Source organism: Ochotona curzoniae, unplaced genomic scaffold (genome assembly GCF_017591425.1).
Source record: "Ochotona curzoniae isolate NIBS_2020 unplaced genomic scaffold, NIBS_Ocur_1.0 contig_883, whole genome shotgun sequence".
Lineage (NCBI taxonomy): Eukaryota > Metazoa > Chordata > Mammalia > Lagomorpha > Ochotonidae > Ochotona > Ochotona curzoniae.
In genome coordinates, this window is record NW_024466599.1 from 36,264,047 (window position 1) to 36,288,830 (window position 24,784).

The 24,784-nt window shown below is 48.4% G+C and overlaps 1 protein-coding gene across 2 annotated transcripts in view; it reads left to right on the plus strand.

The window, feature by feature from the left end:
- The first annotated feature begins 235 nt into the window (after positions 1-235).
- TGFA (transforming growth factor alpha) overlaps positions 236-24,784 on the plus strand; it is an 87,149-nt gene continuing 62,600 nt past the window's right edge. For both annotated transcript variants that reach the window (XM_040993247.1, XM_040993248.1), the window contains exon 1: positions 236-340. In XM_040993247.1, coding sequence (XP_040849181.1) covers positions 301-340 — 40 coding nt within the window. In that variant the 5' untranslated portion in view covers positions 236-300. The remainder of the gene's footprint in view (positions 341-24,784) is intronic.

Sequence of the window (24,784 nt, forward strand, 5' to 3'; positions counted from 1 at the left end):
CTGTGCCCTCGGGGGGGCACCCCCACCAGGGCGAGAGGGTGGGCAGCCGGGTCCCGGGCGCCGAGTGGCAGAGAGGTGGCGGTAATCGCCTTCCTATTTCCGCCCGGCCGGCAGCGCTGCGGGGTGCGAGCGCGCGCGAGGCGCTGGGTGCTCGCTCCGCCCGCCCGCGCCGGGGGCTGGCCCTGCCTTGCCAGAGCCTTTTTCCCCCGCACCGCGGCGCCGCTCCGCCACTCGGGCACCGCCGGGAGGGCAGGAGGCTGGAGCGCCTGCTGCCCGCCCGTCCGCCCGCCTGCCCGTAAAATGGTCACCTCGGCTGGACAGCTCGCCCTCTTCGTGCTGGGTACGTACGGCGCCTGGCGCGCACCCCACGCCCCCAGACCCCCGTTGTGCTTTTTCCCGGAGGAGTAGGAGGGTGGGCTTCCCGCGCCCTCCTAGCAAAGTGGAGGGAGGACAGTGCTTTGGTTGGCTGCGAGCCGGGGAGGCCAGGGGAGTCCCCGCCTGTGTTGGGGAGCAGGGGGCTGTGGGGCGCCCAGGCTTGCCCCGGGAAGTGGCCGACTGGGCGGTGCGTGAGAGCGCTGAGCACCGGGAGCGCCCTGTGGACGGGCTTGAACTTTAATCCGCCGCAGCTGAGTCTGTTCTCACACACGCCCACACCTGCCTGCTTACCTGGCCGCCTGCTAGCCGGGCTTCACCGCGCCGCCGTGAGCCGAGCGGGTGTCGGGCCCCTCTGGCCGGCCCGGCCTCCTTTCCCTTCGTCCCCCATCTCCAGGCCACAGTCCCAGTCCCGGCTGATGCGCCCCATTGACAGAGGCGCCCCTAGTCATCTCCCTTGAGGAGCTCCTGGGTTTCGGGGGTAGGTGTTGGATTTTTGTACGGATTAATTGTTCGTTGAATTAACTTCCCCGCGAGAAGTGTTTTCGGTGTCAGCTGAGGGCAGGCGTGAAACCCTAGACCGAGCGTTGCCGGTTTCCTTTGAGTTTGTTCTTGGAAATGAACGAGAGGTGGGGGAGGGGACTCCCGCACGCCGGGATCGGGGTTGCAGGGCGCGGGAGTCCTTCCACCGTGGAGCTCATTGTGGGAACGTGGGGCGCGGGGCCGGCTCCGGTCACCGGCGGCGCCGGCTCCGGTCACCGGCGGCGCCCGGGCTCCGCTGCCGGGGCAGTCGATGGGCAGCTCAGGTGTCCCGGCTTTTGGGCGGCTTTGCGCTAAGAATACGCTTCGACCAGTGCTCAGCCCCCAGCCGAGGAGTTGAACCTCACGGGGCAAGGTGCTCATCATGAGGTCACTGGAGTTTCAGCAAAGCCACGGAAACCTCTCCCCCTAAATGCCCAGAAACCCTCGTCTCATCCAGAGCCGGGTACAAGTCCAGGGGTTCGCAGTCCCGCCCTAGAAGCGTTGGTTGGGAGCTGCGGTCGAAGGAGGGATGTCCGCTAAAGCGGGCGCCCAGCGGGTGCACCAACAGGTGACACGGTAGTGGGTGGCTTGGCTCCCACGTTTTTCCTAAGGACTGTTCTCAGTCTCTCTCTCTCCCTCCCTCCCTCCCTTCCTCCCTCCCTCCCTCTCCAGTTGTATTGATCTGTAACAAAAAAAATCAATTTTGGCTTGCACAAACCAGCAAAACATTACGGATAGAGTGGAAGCCTGTTGGATGTGATTGTGAGGCGTTTGTAAATAACGGTGGTACTGCTAGTAGCTGAAGCTGCTCGTTTGTTTTCACACGGATCTGATGAAGTGGTCTTCCTCTCTCTATTGTCAGGGGCCTCACCTCTTTCAGGTCTGGGTCTTGAAATGCCCTAGAATTCCTTGTTCAACTGGGGGGTTTCAGTTGAGCTGTTGAGATCCCAAGGTGGTTATCCAGGGAAGCGTAGAGGCAGGAAAGGATGCAAGCAGGCAAATGTGAGGAAAGCTGTGCACATTGGCTCCTGCCATGCCTGCCATGGAATACTCGCTCCTGGAGACTGCGCTCTTAGCCGGAGCATTTTGCTCTTTCGCTGGAGAATGTTCTTTTCTGTGTGATTTTTATGTTTTTGTCTTTAAGGAAAAGATGTATAAACTTTAAAAGGCTGTTAGATATATAGAAATTGGCTCCTACAGTTTCCAACATGTGAGCAGCTGAAGTGGTTCACACCACCGAGGACTGCTTTTAATAAAAAGGAGAACCAGAGCCGTTAGCCCCTGCGCTTACTAGACCTGCCGCCTCCCACGTGTGTCTTTAATTTGCACGTTTCCTCCCAAGCTGCTTTCCTCTCTAATTTTTCTTAAATTAGTTGGAGGCCGATGCAGGCACATCAGCCATTATGTCATCGCCAGCCAGAATCTGGGAGACCCTCCTGGGGTTAGTCTGGGAAGGGCGTGGCTGCTTGCTGGAAGTCTGATTTGATGCTTGAGGACTTGGGACGCGAATGTTGTTGGTTTGTGTCATCAGTGGCAGAGCGCGGGGCCTACTGCCCGAATGGCAGTACTGGAACTATCATCCTGACTCTGGTGGGGGTGCCCCCCCCCCGCCCCAGGTCTGGATCCCGCAGCTGGCAGGCAGACTTCACATGGGCCTGGCATGTCCAGTTGTGTGTCCTGCTCCACGTCTGGAGAGCAGTGTGTAATCTTGGACGTGTTACCCAGCATTTCTACACCTGTCCCCTCACATTCTCCTCCCTTCCCACACACAAAATAGAGGGATTCACAATGCTGTTGAACGTATTGAACGTTGGATGAGCGGCACCTGGCGCTGAGTAAGATCTTGGTTTTGGCATCACCATCATTAGCATGGCTGTTATGGCTTTGAGCCCCTTAGAATCCCAGATATCGCTACAGGGTTATGTGCGTTCTGAAACTGGGAGAGTTAGTCCTTTTCCAACTTCTCTCACTACTCCTGCCCCTCGTTGAGCCGGAAGAATATCACGGAAACTAAATCCAGCCTTAGGGAATTTCAGGTGAATGTCTTTTGACAGATGACAAATTCAGGCAAGTGCAGCAGTAGTTTTAGACACGACTGGCTCTTGATGCAGGGTGTGTCCTCCTCAGTAGTCGATCAGTTGTCTTCAATAGACCTCAGTGGTCATCAATAAAGTGGGAATAATAGGACTGTAGCTGTCCCACTCGGGGTTCTGCCAATCAAACAAGATGATAAACATTTAAAATTACTTTTATATTCATTTTGGACCTGATGCGATGGCTCAACTGGCTGATCGTCTCCCTACAGGTGCCTGGATTCCCTGAGAATGCTGGTTCATGTCCCAGCTGCTCCATTTCCCATCTAGCTCTCTGCTTGTGGCCTGGGAAAGCAGTAGAGGCTGGCCCAAAGCCTTGGGACCCTGCACTCACATGGGAGGCGCTTGTGAAGCTTCAGATTGGCTCAGCTTGCAGCCATTTAGGGAGTGAAACAGCAGATGGAAGATCATTCTCTCTGTCTCTCCATAAATTTGCTTTTCCAATAAAAATGAGTAAATCTTAAAAAATAAAAGATTTATTGATATTTGTTTGAAGGCGAAGTTAGAGAGGAATGGCAAAAGATCTACCATCCTCTGGTTCAATTCCCAAGTGGCTTCAACAGCCAAGAGCTTCTGTATTTTCCTGTGGGTGCAGTGGCCCAAGCATTTGGGCCATCCTCTCTGGCACACTAGCAGGAAGCTGGATTGGAAGTGAAGCAGCCAGGACTTGAACCGGTGCCCATATGAGATGTGAGTATGGGAGGTGGCCTGAACATGAAAGAATTTTTAACTTATAAAAATAAGGGTCACATACACAATGAATTGATATGATACAGAAATGGATTTTATAATTCAGATAAGCATAGTTTTGTTTTTATGTCTGCTCCCATAAGTGAAGACAGGATTAGCTCTAAAGAAGGATGGCAGAGGAACCAGGTAGCATGAGGGGTGGGCGCAGGCAAAATGGATACCTTGGGGGAGTTAGGACTGAAGGACCAGTAGGAAGTCGAAAAAGACACTTATCCATCCTTGGGCATGTGTCTCTCAGAGAAGACGGTGGCAGTTTGCCCAGGACACATGCTTTCCATGTTGGGCGGTTATAATTAGAGAGTGGGCCGTTCAGGTGGATATGGCAGCCTTTGACGCTGACTTGACTGTATTTGCTTTTCCAGAATTTGGTTTCCTTGGGATAAAGTGACCTTTTGGTAAATAGCCAGTGTCCCCTGTGGAGGGGACCTCTCTTAGAGGAGTAAGTGATGTTTCCTGTTGCTGTTACTATGGTGACACCTGAACAGTAGATGGCTTTTCCATCAGACCTCTCTCCCAGGAGCTTTGCCAAGCGTCTCTTAAGTCGGACCCTCGTCTCTGTGTTGTGTTCTAGGAGGACTGACCAGGGGAGGACTCTGCAGTGGGCATCTGGTGCTTGCTTTCCTATGCCAAGTATTGTAGAATCTCCTCCTATTAAGGATTGCCAGTGGAGCTGGTTGGCACAGGTTGCCAGACCTCTTCTCTAGCAGGGAAGTGACTCAGTAGGTGTCCCTGTGTACCCAGTCCCTGGGTGTGGCTTCTGCTGCTGGTGGGGAGGGGACAGCAAGAACACTTGCAAATCTAGTGCTTTTCAGTGCACGGTGGGGTAGCTCCTAGCTTAGCCTATCAGTTTGATCTCAAGTTATGTTCTGACCTGTTAAATGCTCTTGTGGATTTGTGAACCATTATTAAAGGCGCTATTGAGGCTTGTCTTGTTAACCATGGCCGATGTAGGACTCTTGCTGAAATCTCACCATTGTTGTAAGTATGTGTGGCCCATGTCATTAAACCTAAGCTGTCAACACTCAGCATGCCACACTTTTTTCATTATTATTATTATAGGAACCTGACCGTGGTTTTCCTTCCTGTCAAATGGGCTCCTCCCCAGATGCAATCCCTCTACTTGGGGGTGATATCATGTAACCATTCCAAATATTTGTAATTACATAATTTTTTAAATCACATAATTTTGAAGTCTCAATCCTGTACTACAGGGCTGGTATTCCCAGGCAGTGTCTAGATAGGGGAGGATGGGAGCTTTACAGAGGTTTTGGGTTTTGCTTGGCTCCCCCAAACCCTGCCATGCAGAGTCAAACATAAATCTTTCACAGAAGCAAGAAACCACAAATCAAGGCCACCTGTTCATCTCTTAGAGGCAGGGCACTTTCCTTTGGACCTGGATAAATTCTTGGTTTTAAGTTGTTTTATGTAGACTATAACTTAAGAAAGAAATAGTCCCTGGCAATAGTCCCCAGTGGCTAAAGTCCTCACCTTGCATATGCCGGGGTCCATCCGATATGGGCGCTGGTTTGTGTCCTGGCTGTGCTGCTTCCCATTCAGCAACCCGCTTGTGGCCTAGGAAAGCCTTGGGACCCTGTACCTACATAGGAGTCCTGGAAGAAACTCCTGGCTTCGGATCAGTTCAGCTCTAGCCTCACAGCCACTTGGGGAGTGAACCAGTAGATGGAAGATCTTTCGCGCGTTCTCTCTCTCTATATATATGTATATGCACACATATACATATATATATATACCTTTCCAATAAAATAAATCTTACATTTTTAATAAAGGGAAATAAATAGGAAGTAAATAAATGTGACATGCAACTAAACCGTCTTTCGTAGTACCAGCATCCCATGTGAGCGTCAAGTCCTGGCTGCTCTACTTCTAATCCAGCACTGATGCACCTGGGAATCAGCAAAGATGATCCAAGTGCTTGGACTCCTGCCACCCATGTCAGAGACCCAGACAGAGTTCCAGGTTCCTGGCTTCAATCTGGCTAAACCCAGCCATTGCAGAGTATCCAAAAAGATTCTGTCTTTCCTCTCTCTCTCCCGTCTCTTACCCCATCGTCTCTCCTCTCCCTCTTCGTCTTTCTCATAACTGCCTTTCAACTAACTCACTGAATTTTTATTTTAACTGGACTTAGGAAAAAGTTTATTGAAACGGAATTTTATGTATTTTTCTGGTGCTGTGCTTGTCTAAGTCAGAGGACAGAAAACCCTTCACACGGACTCCCTGCCCTTGGCAGGTGCATCCTGTGCTCAGCGCTTTAGTCTCTAAGTTTGTGCATTATCTGAAAGGCTTTCATGCTGTCCTCACCCTGGGGTTTGCACTCTTCAAGTGCTTGCAGATGGCTAGAATTCCCATAAGAAGGGCTTGTACACATAACTCCTTTGCATAAAATCAGCCTTCCATTGCTTTCCCTTTTTGGTTTTAATCTTCAAAGTTCTGGACATTTTTGGATGAACCCTGGCCCCTGCTTATTTGGTTGAGAATTAAACTTGACTGGGGCTTGTCCTTTTTTGTCTGCCAGTTTGGCACCTCTGAGCATCTGGCAATCCTAGACCAATAAGCATTTGACGATGGTCTGGAGTGTGCAGTCCAGGGTACTCCAAGTGTGGATTCTGTTGGTAATCACTTGACTGTATTGACATCAATCCTGGAAGATTCTTTGAACAATCATGGATGCAGCTAGTCTTCAGAATGTCATTTTATTATTTTAAAAGTAGATGATGATTTAATTTTTAATGCTGTATTTTTATTTTCCTCTACCTGAAAGGCAGAGAAAGAATTGATTTAAACATTTTTCTCTATACCAAACTAATTGCTAATTCCATTTTCCATGAACTTTTTGACGTATACTTGATGTTCTCAGGTTTGTTGCTTTTAAGATTTATTTATTTTTAAATTTCAACTGCTGATTTGCAGAGAGAGAGAGAGAGGGAGGTCTTCCATCTGCTGGTTCACTCCCCAAATGGCCACAATGTCTACAGCTGAGTTGATCTGAAGCCAGGAGCCAGAAGCTTCCTCAGGTTTCCCACTCCTGAGTGCAGGGTCCCAAGGATTTGGGCCATCTCACACTGCTTTCTCATGCCATAAAGAGGGAGATGGATGGGAAATGGAGCAGCTGGGACCTGCACACATATGGGATGCCAGTGCTACTAGTGGAGGATTAATCTGTTGAACCATTGCACCAATCCCTTTGAGATTTATTTTTAAATATCTCTTTTAAACTGCTAAACAATTCAAGAGTAAGTTTTATGATAAACGGAGGGCCCATAAACTCTGGCAAATAGTTTGTTTCCATAGCCACCCACAGCACAGTTGTTGGATTAGAGCACTTCTGGTTTGGGGAGTGTGTGGTGTTGGGATTTCCGGCTAAGGCTGTGGCTGCTGTGTAGCCTGTCATGTCCATGGACGCTACCACAGCACAGCAAATGCTTGTGTGACAATGCTTTTGTGCATTTCTAGACCTTTGCTTGGTTTTTTAAGATCAGTGCCTCTTGTTGGTGAAAATATTCACGTCTTAGAGACAGACCCTGTCTTGGGTTCTTTTAGAACATGCATCTGCCTTTGAATGTTATCAGGGAACAATCTGGAAAGCATGTGTGCCTCTGCTGCTCATGTCTCCTGCCACCTCCGAGGCCTTCTCTAAGTAATGACTACTTCTGGAGTTGCAGGAGAGGACCTGACTCAAGGCCACCCACCGTGCAGCCACAGAAAAGCAGCCCAGGCGACTAATGCAGAGGTTTACAATAGCACACTGCGCCAGACCATGGCAACCAACAGGGAGAACACCAATTTTATTAGGCTGAAAAAAAGAGTTAGGAGCCAGCACTGGGGAACAGCTGGTAAAGCCATCATCTCCAGTACCAGCATCCTATATGGGCACTGCTTCAAGTCCAGACTGCTCCACTTCTGCTGCAGGTCCCTGCTATGATGCCTGGAAATGCAGCAGAAGATGGCCCAAGTGCTTGAGTCCTTGTCACCCACGTGGGAGGCCTGGAAGAAGTTCCTGGTTCCTGGCTTTGAGCTGGCCCAATGCTGACTATTTGGGCCATTTGAGAAATGAACCAATGGATGGAAGATAGCTCTCTTTCTGTAAATTGGACTTTCAAATAAATAAATACATACATCTTGAAGGAAGGGAGGGGGAGGAGAGGAAAGTGAAGGGGTTGAAAATCTACAGCTTTTACCATGGCAGTGGCAAATGAGTTGAGGGATATAACCTCTAATTGCTCAGCTGGGACCTCCGGGTTTGAGCACGGCCCACTGCGGGATAGTATTGGGCCCGAAGGCATCCTCAGCCTATTGCATGCTGTGTGCATTCCCCACCAGCAGCTCCAAGCCCTGACAGATGTTTTTTGCACATAGCTGACCTTGATGTTATAATGAGGGCTTCAGGGATGAAGCATGGGTCACTACGCTGGGAGGAAAGCTGGAGCGTGGAGTCTGAGCTCGCGTCTTGGGGGATGTGAGGTCAATCCCTGCTTGCACAGGTGGGAAATCCTGAATTTGGATTCTTCCAGAACTTTCCAGTCATTCTTGTGGTGTTCAGGGAAAACCCCAAGAACAGACATATACTTTGTGCTGACCCCACTACCGACCAGCTCGATTAGACTGAACATGCGCGCTTGATTGTCCCCCACTTCACACACAGATGGGTTGTGCAGTTCATGTCCCTTCTCCACCAGCCTCCTTCGGTCCTGTTTTCCTAAAAGGCAACACCAGTCAGAATCTACTATCAGAAGAACCCAAAACCACTCTGTCTCCAAGTTCTCAGACACATCCCCTTTCTAGGTACATGTCGGCTCTCTTTCCAGCCCTTCCTGGGCATAGATACAGACATTTTGTGTTCTATTTATTTTTTCCTTCAAAAAGGACATTTGGTAGATTTTTTAAAGTTCTGCTTCTTAGATAGAGTACGTAGGGACGATATTTATGTGGAAAACATAAATATATAAACTTATAGCTATGATATGTTCTATTACACAACCCTGTCATCTTGGTGATAAGGTTTTCACACTGAAATATTCGAAACGGAGGTGAAAATCCTTGCAGTGAAGTCCTTCCCAGCATCTCCTGTGACTTCTTTTTTTTTTTTTTTAAGATTTATTTTATTTTTATTGGAAAGGCAGATATACAGAGGAGAGACAGAGAGGAAGATCTTCCGTCCAATGATTCACTCCCCAGGCGGCCGCAACGGCTGGAGCTGAGCCAATCCAAAGCCAGGAGCCTCTTCTGGGTCTCCCACATGGGTGCAGGGTCCCAAAGCCTTGGGCCGTCCTGGACTGCTTTCCCAGGCCACAGGCAGGGAGCTGGATGGGAAGCGGAGCTGCTGGGATTAGAACCGGCGCCCATATGGGATCCTGGGCATGTAAGGCGAGGACCTTAACCACTGTGCCATCATGCTGGGCCCGGGACTTCTTATGAATTACTCCTCAGGATTGATCATTGCATTTACTTTTTCACCTCTTAGTATTATTGTTTTGATAACCTGACCTTCCAGAAAGCTCTCCAAACTCACTCTCATCACATAGGTGCGAATGCTTCTTTGTTGGAAAGTTTGCCTCTGGTGACTGTTACTTTCTTATGTGGATGGAATGCTCTCTCATTTTAATTTGTATTTCCTTGGTTTCTAGTGGAATTGAATGCTTTTTCAGAATTTATTTTCTTGTGAGTTATCACTTTGTGTACGTAGATCCTGTCTGGGGTAGGTCAGTTCTTGATTTGTCAGTGCCTTTCAAAGCTTTGTTAAGCATGCAAACTGCTTTGCTGTTTTCCTTTGACATGCATGTGAGTTCTGTTTGAGCTTAAAAAGTGTGATTTTATTTTTATAAACTCGTTTTTTGGGAGGGAAGGTAGATACATAGATTGTTCCCATCCTTCGATTTACTCTGCAAGTGCCTACAATTGCTGAGGTGGAAGTCAGGAACCAGGAATACAACCCAGGTCTCCCATGTGGGTGGCAGAACCCAGTTGCCCAAACCCTCGCCACCACCACCCAAGGTTTACATTGACAGGAGACTCAAAGGCAAGACTCGAACCCAGGCACCTCAATGTAGAATGTAAACATTTTCACCATTAGACTGAACACTTGATCCTGCTCACTCAGCTTTTAAGTATTATGGAAATATGCTCCTGGTTCCTATGTGAGTTTTACTGTTTCACATCCCAAGATCAAGTGTTGTTAAAGGATTGTCTGTGACTGACTGCCAATGTCCCCTTGTACATTTAGGCTGTAACTGTTCAGATCTAAGGTTCAGTTTTGAGGGGATGTGTTTGTGTGTAGGGTGTGAGATAAAGACCTAATTTGCCTCTCTGTCAAATAACAGTGCCCCAGTTATTCTCGCTTCACTTATTGAATAATACATCCCTGTACTCACGGAGTTCAAATTCCACTTCATCACTTGGTACATTCTTAGGAACTTGGATCCATTTGTGGAAAGTTTTTTTTTTTCCTTTTTTTTTTTTTCCTGCTCATTGATCTGAGGATCATTGCCATAAGGAGCCACTCCCATGGCTTGGAATGTGTCGTTGCCCTAGGAAATTGGGGCAGGAAGTATGAAATGCTGGGAAGGTGAACGGTGCATTACAGTGGCTAACCATCACTTCTCGCACCCCAAGGGGGGGTGTGTTGGAGAGAGGAATTACCTACTGTGTTTCTCTCTCTGCAGAGAGACTTAGCGCATTCCCTGGTTTGGATAGGGACGGGTGAGCCTGTTCCTGGACTCTCACTGCAGGCATTGGGGGTAGACCTGTAATCCTCGGCTGGGCATTGTACTGAACTGAGCCTTTGTAGTTCCGAGGCCCTTTCTCAAGTGGGGACACTGTGAAAGATGCCGTAGCATACTCAGAACTACTTGTACAAACCTGGAGCCTCTCTTTCAACTTGGAAATTATTAGAGAATCAAAAAGAAAAGTGCAAGTAGATGCACATCTTCTGTATTAAAATCATACACATCATTGAGTTAAAAACAAAATTGAAATATTAAGATGTATTTTAGGATAAACCATAATATTTTCAGATAAATTCTGAGGTTCCCCTCCCCCACTGTCTCCTGGATTATTTCGGGCTATACTTTTAGACTTTAGAGAGATGAATTCCTTCTCTGTCATTTTGGGGGAATTTAGTGGAGAAGTTTGAGAAGTATTATCCTGTGTGATTGACTAATTTTCATATAGTTCTAAACAGTTCCCTTGAGAGATTTTCTTTGCCCCAGGTGTTATTTAGAAGCATGCCATTTATTCCCCAGTATTTGGGATTTTCCAGCTATTTGTCACTGGTTTCTAACTGAATTCCATTGTGATCTGAGATACACCATGTTTGGTTTCTGTTCCTTTAAATTGGTTCAAGTATGTTTAAGGTCTGTCCTGTAGCCCAAAATGTGGTCTGTCTCCATGACTGTTCCGTGTGAGTGTATTCTGTTATTGTTGGATGATTTAGCCTGTTGGTATCAGTCACATCAGGTTGATGGATGGAGGTGTTGAGTCCCATGTCCTTGCTGATGTTTGTCCGCTAGCTTTGACCGTTTCTGATAAAGGGGTTTTACACTCTGATTAATTTTTGCCTTGTGGATTTTGACGCTATCATTAGGTGCATATATGCATTGGATATTGTCATGTATGATTCAAAAGATAGATTAGGGTCTCTCAAAGCCCAGAGGTCATCTGTGGTCAAATTTTGAGCTAATGAGCTGGTTATGCACCAGCAAACTGCTGCAAAGTTGAGAGATTTGCCCTTAGGAAAGCATCAACTCCCTGTACTTGATTTCTCATAAAGGACCTGTTTCCCGTACTGTGCAACAAGGGTGGGGTATGACAAGTTAGCAAAAACAGTCCTTTCAACCAAACTGGATTGTTTTGGAATTCAGAAAAAAAAAAAAGGACATTTGCCCTTTAACAATAGAACAGAGGCACACGGTGGGTCTCCGCTGTTATTATCCCACATAGGTATGTCAGTGATTAAATGATGGTTGTGGTTTTTGTGAGCCAAACCTGACACCATATTTGGTTCATAATTCATCTGAGGTAGACTAGTATAGAATCAATGGGAAGGATGACAAAATAAAATCCATCAGCTTGAAATGAGAGATGTTATATTATCTGTATTTCATTCATTTGTTTGATGGAATTTTATTTTTGTTCAGGAAACATTTAGCTCTGCATCAGGACTGCCCTGGGTTTGATGAAAAGAGAGCTATGAGCTAGTCCCTTGTCCCTTGCCTCTAGCCCCTGAATGCCAGGCAAACTGTGGCAGAAACAGAGACAGGTGTTTTGTTTTGTTTTTACCTTGTGATATAAGGTGCATCTGAGCATCTTGTACTCCGAAGGAAGGCTCCTGGTATTATACACAAATACACTGTGAGGAGTCCAGGGCTAATGTGTAGGAGGGTCCTGGTTCATAGTTAAGTTCTCGAAGTGCCTGACATGTTGCACAAACCCTTTAACCCACCCAGCAATTTTAGGAGATATGCCGAGTATCCCCACTTCACAGGTGAGGAAATGGTAGGTAAGATGCCCAGTTTCCCACAGCCAGCAAGGGATGGAATGAAGGTTGGAATCCTGACCTCATGATCTGGCTACCCCACCTTCCTGACTGGCTGTGTCAGTTGGGGGAGCCTGTGGATGCCGGAGACATTGCTGTGTGAGAGCACCTCACTGAAGCAGGTGTTGCTCTCAGCCTTCCAGACAGCCACTCCCTTCCATGTTTACAGTCTTGAGAGGAATTGCCATGCCTTAAAAAAAATACTACTACTACTTCCCAGTTCTGAATGACAAGAAATCAGAAGAATAGAGGGCTGTTACCCTTTCAGTCCAAAGCTTAGGCTTTCCAAAGGAGATGATCGCATGAGACATGCTGTTGGACGTAGTTTGTTGTGGCCAAGCATCCTTTAACAATGCATTCGTTGATGGGAGTCTATTTGCTTTTCTAATGCAGTTTTTCTTTCAAGATGTTTGCTTCAAAGGTTCATTGCTCCACTCCAACACTCTCTGCCGGGGAGTTGGTGTCACCCTTCTGCCTCCCCAGTCAACATTTTCCCCTAGAGCAGAAGATGGCAAATCTTCAATGTGTCTACTTTAACACTTTCAGTCTGACTAAAGATAGAACCTGTGTTAACACCTTTGCTAGCGGCTGGCTGACTTTCAGACTGTGCACCCCCAACTGGAGCAGTGGCAGGCACCCGCAAGCAATACAGGCATTTCCATGGACCTGGTAGAATAGCAGATGAGGATAGAAATAGCATTTGCTCTCACCCTTATGTGGAGGTGCTATGGGAACTTGATTCCACCAGCAGCCTTTAGTGATGGCTTTTGTGTCTCTGAGTAGCTGTGCTTCTTTGGTGGTACCCTCCTCCCCTCCAATGTTACAGCCAGGTCACCAAACTCGCATTGTACACACATTTGTTAAAGGCAGATTTTTTTTTTCCTTTCAGATAAAAGGTAAGTGAGTTATACATATTGGCAGACCATTTATCAGGGATCTCTAAAAGATTCACAGGGGAGGACTAGCCATTTGGCCTGGCAGTTATGATGCCCACGCCCTATGTTGGTTGGGGTGCCTGGTCTCAGCTCCTGACTCCAGCTTCCTATCGCTGCAGACCCTGGGATGCAGCAGGTGATTCAGGAACTTGGTTTCCTGCCACCCACAGGGAAGTCTTGGATTGAATTCCCAGCCTGTAGCTTCAGCCTGGCCCAGGGCCAGTTATTGTTGGCATCTGGGAATGATATTAGCAATGAGCGGGCAGGTGGGGGTTTTCGCTCTATGACGGTCTGCCTCCCAAATAAATAAATATATAAGTTTTTTTTTTAAGATTTATGGGAAATGTCTGTTATATTTTTAATTCCATTTTTCCTGAAACTTTGAGCCTCTCTCACATCACAGACTCAACAGAATTATCTCACAAAGATGCTTCTGAAAGCAGTATGGGGGCCTTGGCCCAGCATCATGGCGTAATGAGTTAGGCTGCTTCGTACAATGCCAGCATCCCACTTCCAATCCAGCTCCCTGTTAATGCTTCTGGGAAAGCAGTGGAAGATGGTCCAGATGCATGGGCCCCTTTGCCCATGTGGGAGACCATGGTGCAGTCCTAGCCCCAGGTTTTGGTCTGTTCCAGCCCTGGCCTTTGTGGCATTTTGGGGAGTGAACCAGCAGGTAGAAGATCAGTGTCTCTCTTTCCCCGGCTCTCCTGCAATTTGCCTTCCAAATAAATAAAAGCCCAGATCTTACTTAGAGCAGAGGCCATTCTAGAATGGCCTTCCTATTGGTCCTTGAAGACTAAGGCATTAGCAGTTGTGAAAAGGCATATTTTGACTTAAAAGAAAAAAGAAAGGAAGCAGCAGGGGAACCTGGATTTCTGTGAATCACTTAGCTGTGGATTTTTCCTGGTTTTCTCCATTTTCATTTCTTCGCTCCCTGGTTGTCATTGTTTCTCAGCTGGGCTGTTTATCACCTGGTGAGCTGTGTTCAGAGGCTCCGCAGGATTTTGCTGAAACTCTGGGTCTTTGTGCTTGTAAAAATCCCATGTGCTCTGCGTAGGTAGGGCTCTGAGTAGCTGTTGATGCTCTTGTACTGTCTCCCTTCCACCGCAAGGGCAGGAGAAGGACCAGCCCTTTGATGGTGTTGTTCCTACAGGTGTCTTTGGGTGACCTGCTCTGTCGGCACTTCTGTTTGAGGGTGTGAGCATATGTGTGGTTTCATCCTATGTTGTGGGCCTTTTGTTCATCTTTCTTGCCTCATTCTCAACTTTCACAATCACACCCAGTGGTTGGCCAATATCTGTATTGATGACAAATAATTTATCCCAGAGCCTCTCTTTACTTCCCTCTTCCTTCATTCTCCACCTCTCACTCACACAACATTACTGGTATAGTCACAGATATTTTGTAGGAAGGAACTGGAAATAGTTCATCTTCTAGGCCCACTATGGATACTTGGAAGTACCTGCTTAAAAGGGTTTGGAAGCTGCATCTGAGTTCAGTGGGAAACAGTTACTGTGTTTGGTTAGTAATGTCTGATGTGGGTTCAAAAGTGATGCTATGTGCATAGCATATCTGCATTCCTTTGAGATGATGGGTCATCCTTCTCAAGAGTGAGAAAGGAGCAGGTGTTGTGGTTTAGATGGTTAAGCTGCCGTTTGGGACCACCCAGAATGTCAGTTCAAGTCCCACTCTTCTGGTACAACTTTCTGCTGATATGCCTGGGAGACAGCAGATGATAAGCGAAGTACATGGGTTCCTGTTGTCCACAGGGGAAAACCAGATGTTGTTGCTGGCTCCTGGCATCAGCATGGCAAGCCCTGGCAGGAGTTTGGAAATAAATCTTTAAATAGAAGCGATCTCCTATCTTTCCATGCCTGTTACTCTGCCTTTCAAATCTTTAAAAACGTGAGAAAAAGAGGCGTCTCTGAGAGTTAAAGCTGTCCTTATATTGTTCATAAGAGGGGGTTTCATCGTGTGTGGGAAAATAGAATGAAATAATTTAAATTTGGCCACCAAAATTTTGAAATCCACCATAGCTTTTTCCTAGTATGTATTTTCTATGAACTTTTTGAAGATTCCTTGTATTTTATGCTTTAAAAAAAAAAACTTTTAAAAATACAGTACTTAGGCTTTTAAAAACAATTCCATGAACTTGATACCATAGTCATGTTGATGCATATCGAGCCCTTTTATACCAGCCTGGCACCCTAGCAAAGAGCTTGGGAGGGGATCGACTCACACGTCCTGCCATCCGTTGGGCTGTGCCAGGCTGTTCACATCCTCTAAGAAATCACAGCTAATGCTAGGTCATTAAACTCGGGACATTTAAGTCTGCTGACCTTGGCTCCTCTGGAGTTGTTAACAGGAGTGTTCTGGCTGCCTCCTTGTCAGCTTTCAGAGGGAAGGGCTCAGATCCCTGCAGATATGTGGCCTGTTTCAGTCCTCCAGTGCTAACAGCCATTGTAGGCAGCAGCATTATACCCATATCTGTGAGGGCAACTCTGGGTCAACTCCCCAGTCCTCCAACAACACTTAGAAGGGGACATAAAAGAGAGTAGGGCCCAGGGTGTCACTGCAAAAGCCACTGTGCATTTAGGGCCTAGGCCCCCAGAGCATGAGACCATTTTGGGGCTTGGGCATTTGCAACTGGCACATGCTGTGGTCTCAGTTGGCACTGACCTGTTTATGCTGTGCCTTCGGATCCTTCAGCCTATGAGGCTGTCAGGCCAACCCAGAGCTAGGAGTGTTACGGTGTCTGCTAGACAGACTGACTTACAGCTTGGGTTTCCAGAAATCCTTGAACCCAGCACAGTGGACTGAAAGCTAACAGATCTTGGATGTTTAACATGGGTGAGTGGTGTAGCCTTAGCCCAACACTCCTGGGACTTACCTGAGGATGGCCAGGGACAAGACCTCTGTTCCAATTAGGAGCATCCTGGGATATCCCAAAGATATGAGCAGACCCTGGAAAGAAACTCTAAATGAACGTTCTTTAGACTTTCAGAGCAGTGCAACAGAGATGAGGTGTACTTGGCTGGATTTGACCCTTGTGAAAGTTGAGACTTCTAATAGGTGGTCTCTAAGCCTGTTATTTTTTGGTTTGTCTTTTACATTTGTTTAAATATTTCCTTATTTTTAGTTTGAAAGGTAGAGTCACAGAAAGACACATACACACAGGATCTTCCATCTGCTCTTTCACTCCGCAAATGGCTGAAATGACTAGAACGGGGCTGGTCTAGAGAGAGGAGCTTCTTCTTGGTCTCCCACATGAGTTCAGGGGCCCAAGGACCTCCTCTGCTCCTTTCCCAGGCTCTAAGCAGGGAACTAGGTCAGAAGTGGAGTTGCTGAGACTCCATATGCACCCATATGAGATGAAGACTTCACCTACTACGCCTTGGTGCCAGCCCCTGCCTATTACATTACTGGGAGCTATAGGAAGTCATGAAAGGTTTTTGGAGACATTGATAAAGTTGTCATTGGAGGCTACACGTGGCCTAGGAAGCTGCAGAGAAGGCAGGGATGGTGCACGCAGCAGGAGAGTGTGCCTGCACAGTCTGTGCATCGGGAAGCCTCCTGGGCCTGGTTTGGTTGTGTTCTGTACCTGATCATGTGTTGCATACTGCACAGCTGCCCACTCAGCCCCTGCCCTCCATTCAGGCTCCTGCAGTGGTCTTGTCCTGCCTTTCTGGTTTTCACTCTTTGCCTCCTGAAGGCCTCTTCTGAGCCCATCTCCCCAGATGACCCTGCCAACCCCTGCCTCACATCTGTCTTCCCTCTGTTCAGACCGGTCCTGGGACAAGAAATAAAATCCAACCTCCTAGGGCTCTCTGCAGGGAAGCCCTCCAAGGGCTGCTAGGGCTGCCCTGGCTGCTGTTGCTCCAGCCTCTTCTCCTGCCTCTGTCCTCCTCCAGCCACAGCTGACTCCTTGCTCTTTCTTGGACAAGTTCACTCGCCACCCCGACCCCTACCAAGACCTTTCTGCCATGGATGCTCTTTCCCCTAATGTTACGGGGCTGGACTGTCTCACTGTGTTCAGGTCTCTGTAAATGTAACCTGTTTAGCAGGGCCATCTCTGGTGTTTCTACCTATCTGTGTGCATAAATGCACACACACACACACACACACACTCTTAAAGAAGAACATGTTCCCGTGTCTGTGTGACTCCTAAAAGAACTGCCATCCAGGACAGTCCCAATGGTGCCACCTCTTCTAAAAAGAGGGAATCTTGATTCCACAAGGTCATTTGTTGAAAATATTTTTGTTTTTTGGGAGGCAGAGTTACAGAGAGAGATGGAGAGATCAAAAGAGAGGTCTTCCATCCACTGGCTCACTCCCCAAATGGTTTGCAATGGCCAGGGGTTGAGCTGGGTGAGATCAGGAGCCAGAAGCATCTGTGGGTATCCCAAATGGGTACAGAGGCCCAAGGGCTGGGCCCATCTTCTGCTTTCCCAGGTGTATTAGCAGGGAGCTGGACTGAACGTAGTGTAGCCAGGACTCCAACCAGTACCGAATGGGATCCCAACACTTCAGATACTGGCTTAACACACTAGGCTACAAAGCTGGCCACTCTAGAAGGCGTTTATAAAGCCCTCCTGCTGAAATAGGAGTTGAGGCATGTTCCCCTATGGCTGACACTCCTGGGATGTCTGTATGGAACTGTCTGTATGTTGTAGGCTTGGCTTGACAAAACCTGTGTTTAGTGAGTATCCATGGTGAGTAGTTTGTTTGTGTGGTACTATGACTTTTTAAATTTATATTTTTCAAAATATATAAAGTGAGTAGACTTCATGTATTACACAACAGATTCAGAATTACAAGGGTTCCTCCTTGCTCCTTCCCTCCTCTTCCCATTATCTACACTCCGTGTCTTTTCCCCCAAATTATGACAATTGGCCTCTTTTTCTTTCACTTCACAATTCTAAGCTTAAAACCCCAATAGGAAAAGATAGCATGATTTAGCACATAGGGAAAAAAGAAAAAACATGGAAATATAGACACAGGTTATGAGCAATATTTAAATCCTGGGATATTAGGCTTGCTCATAGGTTATATGTCTTGGTGCTCTGTGTATTGGTTGTTATGGATCAGAGAAAACATGACACTTGTGTTTTGGGGACTGGCTCATTTCACCAAGCATGATGGTTTTTCAACTCGATCCATTTAGTTGCAAAAGACAGGATTTCATTCCTTTTTATGCCTAAGTGGTATGTGCCACATTTTCCTTATCCAGTCATTAGTTGAGAGGCATCTGGATTGGTTCCATATCTTAGCTATTGTGAATTGCAGTATTACAAACATGGGGTACAGGATCACTCAAATGGTGATTTCATTTTACTTAAATATATTCCCACAAGTGGGATGGGTGGATCCTAGGGTAATCTCTTTACAGATATCTCGGGAATCTTTATGCTGTCTTTTATAATAGTTGGCACTGGTGTGTGTGTGTGTGTGTGTGTGTAGAATGTGGTAAGTGGAAAGACAGAGCCCTCCCCTGCACACAGCCTCCTTGGTCCTGAGGAATGGAGATGGAGATGAGCACACAGTAAGAGCTGGATTGTGACAGTGCTGTGAACCAAGGGAATTCAGAGTGGAAGTGCACTGCTTGCCTGTGGCATGGTGCTAGGTGTTCACGGAGGAGGGTGCCACCAGTCAGGCTCTCCTACCCCACAGCACACTCTGGTTCCTTTCCTACCTGAAATATAAGAAAGGACAGAAAGGAGGGATGTGCATGGTGGCACAGCAGGTTAAATCACCAAATGCAATGCCAGCACCCCAAAGAAGAGCAACAGTTTAAGTCCAGGCTGCTCTGCTTTTAAGGCAGCTGTTTGTGGGCCGTCCTGGGAAGCTAACCAGTGACGGTCCAGGAGCTGTGGCCCTGACTCCCTCCTACATGGAAGACCTAGATGCCATTCCAGGTACCTGACTTTCAGACTTGGCTATTGCGGCCGTCTGGGGAGTGAACCGGCAAACGGAAGATCCACCTCTTTCTCTGTGTCTATGTCTTTCTCTCCTTCTTTCCCTCCCACTCTTTTTGGTTGCTAGTCTTCTGTATAATATATACATATATATATTTAAGTAGGACAGAAGGGTTTTTGGGGAGCTGTGGCTTTGTTTTGCGGTCTGCCATCCACTGGGGAACCTGGCCTGGGGTGTGGCTGGAAGGCCGAGAAGTGGGATGACCCGGCCCCCTGCCCGAGCCGGTGGCTGGTGTTCTGCTTCCCTGTCTCAGCCGCTGGCAGCAGACTCTTGTGTTGATGGCATCTCCCCAGTCGACATAAGGTTCTCTTGTCTTATGTGAGAAACCACACAAGTGAAGCCGGGGCCCTGAGAGAGCAGGTTTTCCTTGGTTGTTGCCAAGACTACTCAGTCCCTTTCAGCCACTGCCTTGGAAGGTTCCTCTGCTGCCCTGCCTGCCGCCCCTGCTGCCTTTCCTATGGTCCCTGCCACAGGGTTCAGAGCTGACTTCTGCTTCCTTGTCACTCAGCATGCTCCCAGTGTGTGAGGCAGGGGGCAGAGGGCGGCCCAGCCCCATGAGATCCGTTCCCAATCAAAGCTGGTCTTTCCTTCTGCCTGGGAGCCACTGTCCCTCGATGCTTGCCCAGCTTGGCCAGCAGCACATTTTCAAAGTGCACAGAAGCTGCACTGGAGTGACGTGCTCGGCCAGCATTGACAGCTCTGCGCATGCCCGCTCCGCATTGTCAGCTGGGTTAGCAAGGGCTTCTTTCCTCCCAGCTAGGCCAGCAGGACCTCTAGTGATGCTGAGCCGAGGTGCTCCAGGAGCAGATGTGTGATGACTGTGCCCACCGCAGAGTCACTGCTGGGAACTTGCCCTGGGCTCTGCCCACTTCCCCTCCCACACCCCCGGCGATTGCTGACCTGTCAGCTGTCTCCGCAGTTTTGTCTTTTCCAGAATCTGATATAATTGGTGCCATAGTGCACAACCTCTTCACATTTTTTTCCCTCATTAAGTAATACACATTCAGTGTTCCTGCATGTCTTCTCGATGGCCTGTTTTTTTTTTTTTAAGAGTTTTGCTCATTTATTTGAGATGCACAGAAATAGAAAGTGTGACATCCATTGCTTCATTCCCTAAATGCCTGCAATGGCCAAGGCTGAGAACAGGAGCTGGGAACTCAGTCCAGGTCTTCCACATGAGTGGCAGGAATCTAGTTACTGAATTCAGGAGGCAGGAACTGAACCCTGGGCACTCCAGCGTGGGACATGGACATCTTAACCACTAGGCTAAATGCCTCCAACTCATTTCTCTCTCTTGCTATGAAATGATCTCTCATTGAGTTGAAGGACCACAGTTCTATCCCTTCATCTACTAAAGGGCGTCTCAGTTGCATCCAGGTTTGTGCCTTTGTGAATCGGGCTGCTCCAAATGTCCATGTGTAGGTTATTCTGTGTATCTGGGCAAATCTGAAGAGCACTGTGGCTGGATCCCTTGATAGGAGTAAATTCTGTTTGCTGTCTTGGACAGCCTCTGTGCCACTCTAAACCCACTTCCCTCTGATGAGCCTGGTCTTCCTTGGCAAAGACCCACCAAGCACTGTTCCTCCAAGACCTCTTCCTGCTGACCTCCGGCTAGGGACTTCAGTGGGCAACACTGCGCCCCACCCCACGTGCTCTCTAAAGGCTGAGCAGTCCTAGCAGAAAACACCTCCCTTTGGTCTCTTGTTTCTGCCCATTTCCCCTGAGTTCTCGATCCTTCTGCATGCAGCTGGAGGTTCAGTGACTTACAGTTGAAGGAACTGCCCCTGTTGGAGTCCAGAATTTCTCAATGGTGTGTACTGGTAATTACTTCAGCAGGACAAAGTCCTTTGCACTACAGAAAGTTAGCACCCCTGGCCCCGCCTATTAAATATCAGGAGTACCCCCTAGTCATAGCCCCAAACCTACTCACTGGGGGTACCACCAGCAGTGGCAACCTCCAGGCTGGAGCGTGGTGTGGTGATAGGGTCTCCCAGGGAGAGATGGGTGGTAACTTTGGGTGGAGGAATGATCCTGTGGCATGTTGGAAGCTGGGGAGAAGCTGGGCTGAACTGGAGCTCACATAGCCAACTTTCTTGCAAGTTAAACCCTCAGCCTCTGGGGGCACGCCCCCAGTGACCCAGACACCTCGCCCTAGGCCCGCCTTTCAGATGCCACAATTAGATCTCATCTCCACCCTTAATCCATCAATTAGCATTAAGACATCAGAGGTCAAACATGTGCGTGAGCTCTGGGGGGACAAGTCTGGCTGTGTCCATAACACGGTGATTAGTGTTCATGTAGCCCTGCCCCTACCCCCACTCCCCAGCACCAGGTTGGTCTGAGGTTCTGCCAAGCACTAGTGTTTATGTTGGCCTGAGCCCCGGGCCTCACAGTGACTCCTGCAGGGTGGTTCCTGGCTCTCCGGGGTGTCGTGCTGTGGTGGAGAAGGATCAGTTTGTCAGCACTCGGATATCTACATTCAGGAAATGGGGCAGAGTTCAAGGACTTCTTGTTTTTGCCTGCTTCCTACTCATGCCTACCAAACAAGCGGCTTACGGCAGGGCATGGGCCTGTGTGTGGCCTTGACCCAGTCAGGGAGGAATGCACCTGCCTCGGCTGTGGCTGTGAAAGGCTAACTCCGCTGGTCTGAGGTCCACATGGGCAGGAATGCTGCTGACTTGGCCTCGAGGAAGGTCAAGGAAGCTGAGGCAAGGTCAGTGGGTCTTCATGAAGGGGTAGTGGCTTGGAGCATCTCCTGGACTCATGGAGAGCCATTGTTGGACTTTGTGTGCTTCCACCAGCTTGTAGCTCTGAGGGGCCCTGGCCTGTGCAGGGAGCTGCAGTACTCACCCTGGTGCCTGGCAAGGCCTGGAACTGGGATGGGAGTTCCTCAGTCAGGAATGGAGCAGGTCCTGGGGAAGAGGCTGTTCAGCTCAGCGCCCAGCCCTTTTGGCTCTGATAAAGCTGTAACTTGGCGGGAGAAATGGCCTCTCTCCCCCAGTTCCCCCTCTCCCCCGCCGCTCCAACCCAGGTAAAAGAGGCGTAGTGTGAATCAGCACAGATGGGAGCACACTTTGGGCCTGTTGGAATACTCCAGGAGACCTCAGCACGTCCCGCGTCCCTCACTGATGGCAGATGCTTGGTCCTGGGAGCTGGTTCCTATCCTTTGTAGGAAGGGGTCCCCAACCACAACCAGATCAGAGAGCACTGTGGTTCTAGATGGCTTTGAAGTGGCAAAGTTGGCAGGGGCAGTGGAGGGAGCTATCTGCGTAGCAGTGTGAGGCGTTGCCTTACCCCTGCCAGGCCTTGGAAACCAAATTGTCTCCACACAGTAGTGCCACCCTCATACGAGGGTCTCTGTGGCATCTCTGAGTGTGTTCCAGGTTTCAACAAGAGCCCTCACTGCCAGTGTGTGCAGCTACCTCTCGTCTTGATGATCTTGTTCATGTGAAGTTTACCAGGGCCTCCAATCTGAAGAGCTAAGGTGGTTTGTTGAATGTGCTCATTCGTCCTGTGACCTAGGGGAAGGAAGATGCTAATAATTTCCTCTAAACTGGAGATGATGGGAAGCGAGTTCTGGGCTGAGAAAGGGAGAGCCAGAGGAGACTGGGTGACCCGAGTGGAGTCCATACAAGTCCCAGGGCTGGCAGGGGATCTGCCCGTTGGAGGCACCAGGGGAAAGTGGGCGAGAGTGAGCCAGGCAGAAGGGGGTAGTGCAATGAGGACTTTTTTTTTTCAGGCAGAAGAGTAAATTAATGTCTTCAGGAAAGCTGGACCAGGTCCACGTTAGGTGAAAGGGCTTAGCTAGGATGCATGGGAGATGCCCACAGAATGGAAGAATGTGCACTTTGGTTGTGTGTCCTCCTCACAAATGTCAGCTCCTTGTGGCCAGGCTGGTCTTTGCTCACGGAGACCCTGGGCACTTCATGGTCAGTTGGGGCCCACTGGTTTGGGCAACTGCCCTGCCGCAAAGCTCCATCTCGCTTTGTGCAACCCTGTTTCCTCCCAGGGTGGCAACCAGACCTCCTGGGAGCCACCAAGTACAGGACTTTCCATTTCTTGTGTAGGTTCTAGAAAAGGTAAGAAAAAATTTTGTCTCCCTGGGTAAGCCATGCAGCCCAGAGTCAGCAGGGCAGGCTGGGCCAGCAAACTTGACTCTATCAAGAAGGATGCTTCTCCCCACCTCCATGGTCTGTTTTTTCCTTGATTCTGATAAGATTGTGGGATGTCATTATTGAAACATACACACATGTTTTAACTCACTACTGAGCTGAATGCTGCAACCAAACATTTCCAGTATGATCCACGTGATGGTCTTCAAGATTTGACGGAATATTCTGGGAAGAGAGCATGGTCGCTGTCATGAGAGGAGGGTTTTGATTTCATGTTCTCTCCTGAACCTGAACAAATAGAGCAGGTGCTCATTAGCACCTGTTGAATTAACGCACATCAGGAGTTGGGGGTTCTCTGGGTCCCACCCCAGAGCCAGGAATCTGGGACAGAAGTGAGGAAAGACTTCCTACTGGAAGATAGCTGTACTCCTTCCCCAACCAAACAGACTCACTACCCCATTAATTCCCCACCAACTCAGTGTTCATGCCAATGACCACGTAGAGCAGTGCAGCTCAGCATGCAAGTGCTGTAAACCCAACTGGTGCTGAGGCATTGAGCCAAGTGTGAGGTTAGAGATGGACAGGCCACAGTTCTGGCCACACTACAGGGCACACAAAATGCACAAGTGTCCCAGCTCTGAGGCAGAGTATGGATGAAGACCACTCTGAGATGACAATGACTGTTTCTGACATTTGAGAGAGACTTTGAGAGGCAAATTTGACTCCCATGGGCTGGAGAAGGTCTGAGAGGTCAACATTTTAGAAAGTCAATTAACACATACTATCCATGGGGTACAGTGGGATGTTTTGGTACATTGTGTGTAGATCAAGTTTGGGTAATTAGTAAACATGCTACATTGAGCACTTGAGATAATTATCAGCAAGCTACTGATAACTGTCAATGGTACCTTATCCTTCTTCAGTATGTTACCCATTTCTCCTGTTTCCATTCCTTTACTCTTTGTTTTAAACTTACTTTTATTTAAATGGAGGATTTACAGAGATAAACAGAGACAGAAAAGGAAAGATCTTCCATCCACTGCTTAACTCCCCAAATGACAGCAGCAGCTGGAGCTGAGCCGATCCAAAGCCAGGAGCCTCTTTTGAGTTTCTCACATGGGTGCAGGGTCCCAAGAACTCGGATTATCCTCCACTGCTTTCCCAGGTCCTAAGAAGGGAGCTGGATGGGAAGCAAAGTGCCTGCCCCAGCATGAGAGATGGGAGTCTGTAGCTGCTTTTCCTACAAAGGATTCTGAGTCTTAACTAAGCCGAAGTCAGCAGCTGTAGGGACCTGAGCTGGGATCTATGTGGCTTGAATCCAAGGCTTGGAGCTGGGTGAGGCCAGGTGCAGAGAAAGGGGATGGTGCCAGGCACAAGTGGTTGGGGGAATTCAGGTGCAAATGGAATCTGGGACCAGATCGTACTCTTTAAACTTTGCTTCCGTGATCAGGTGGCACCCAGGGAAAGCAGAGATGT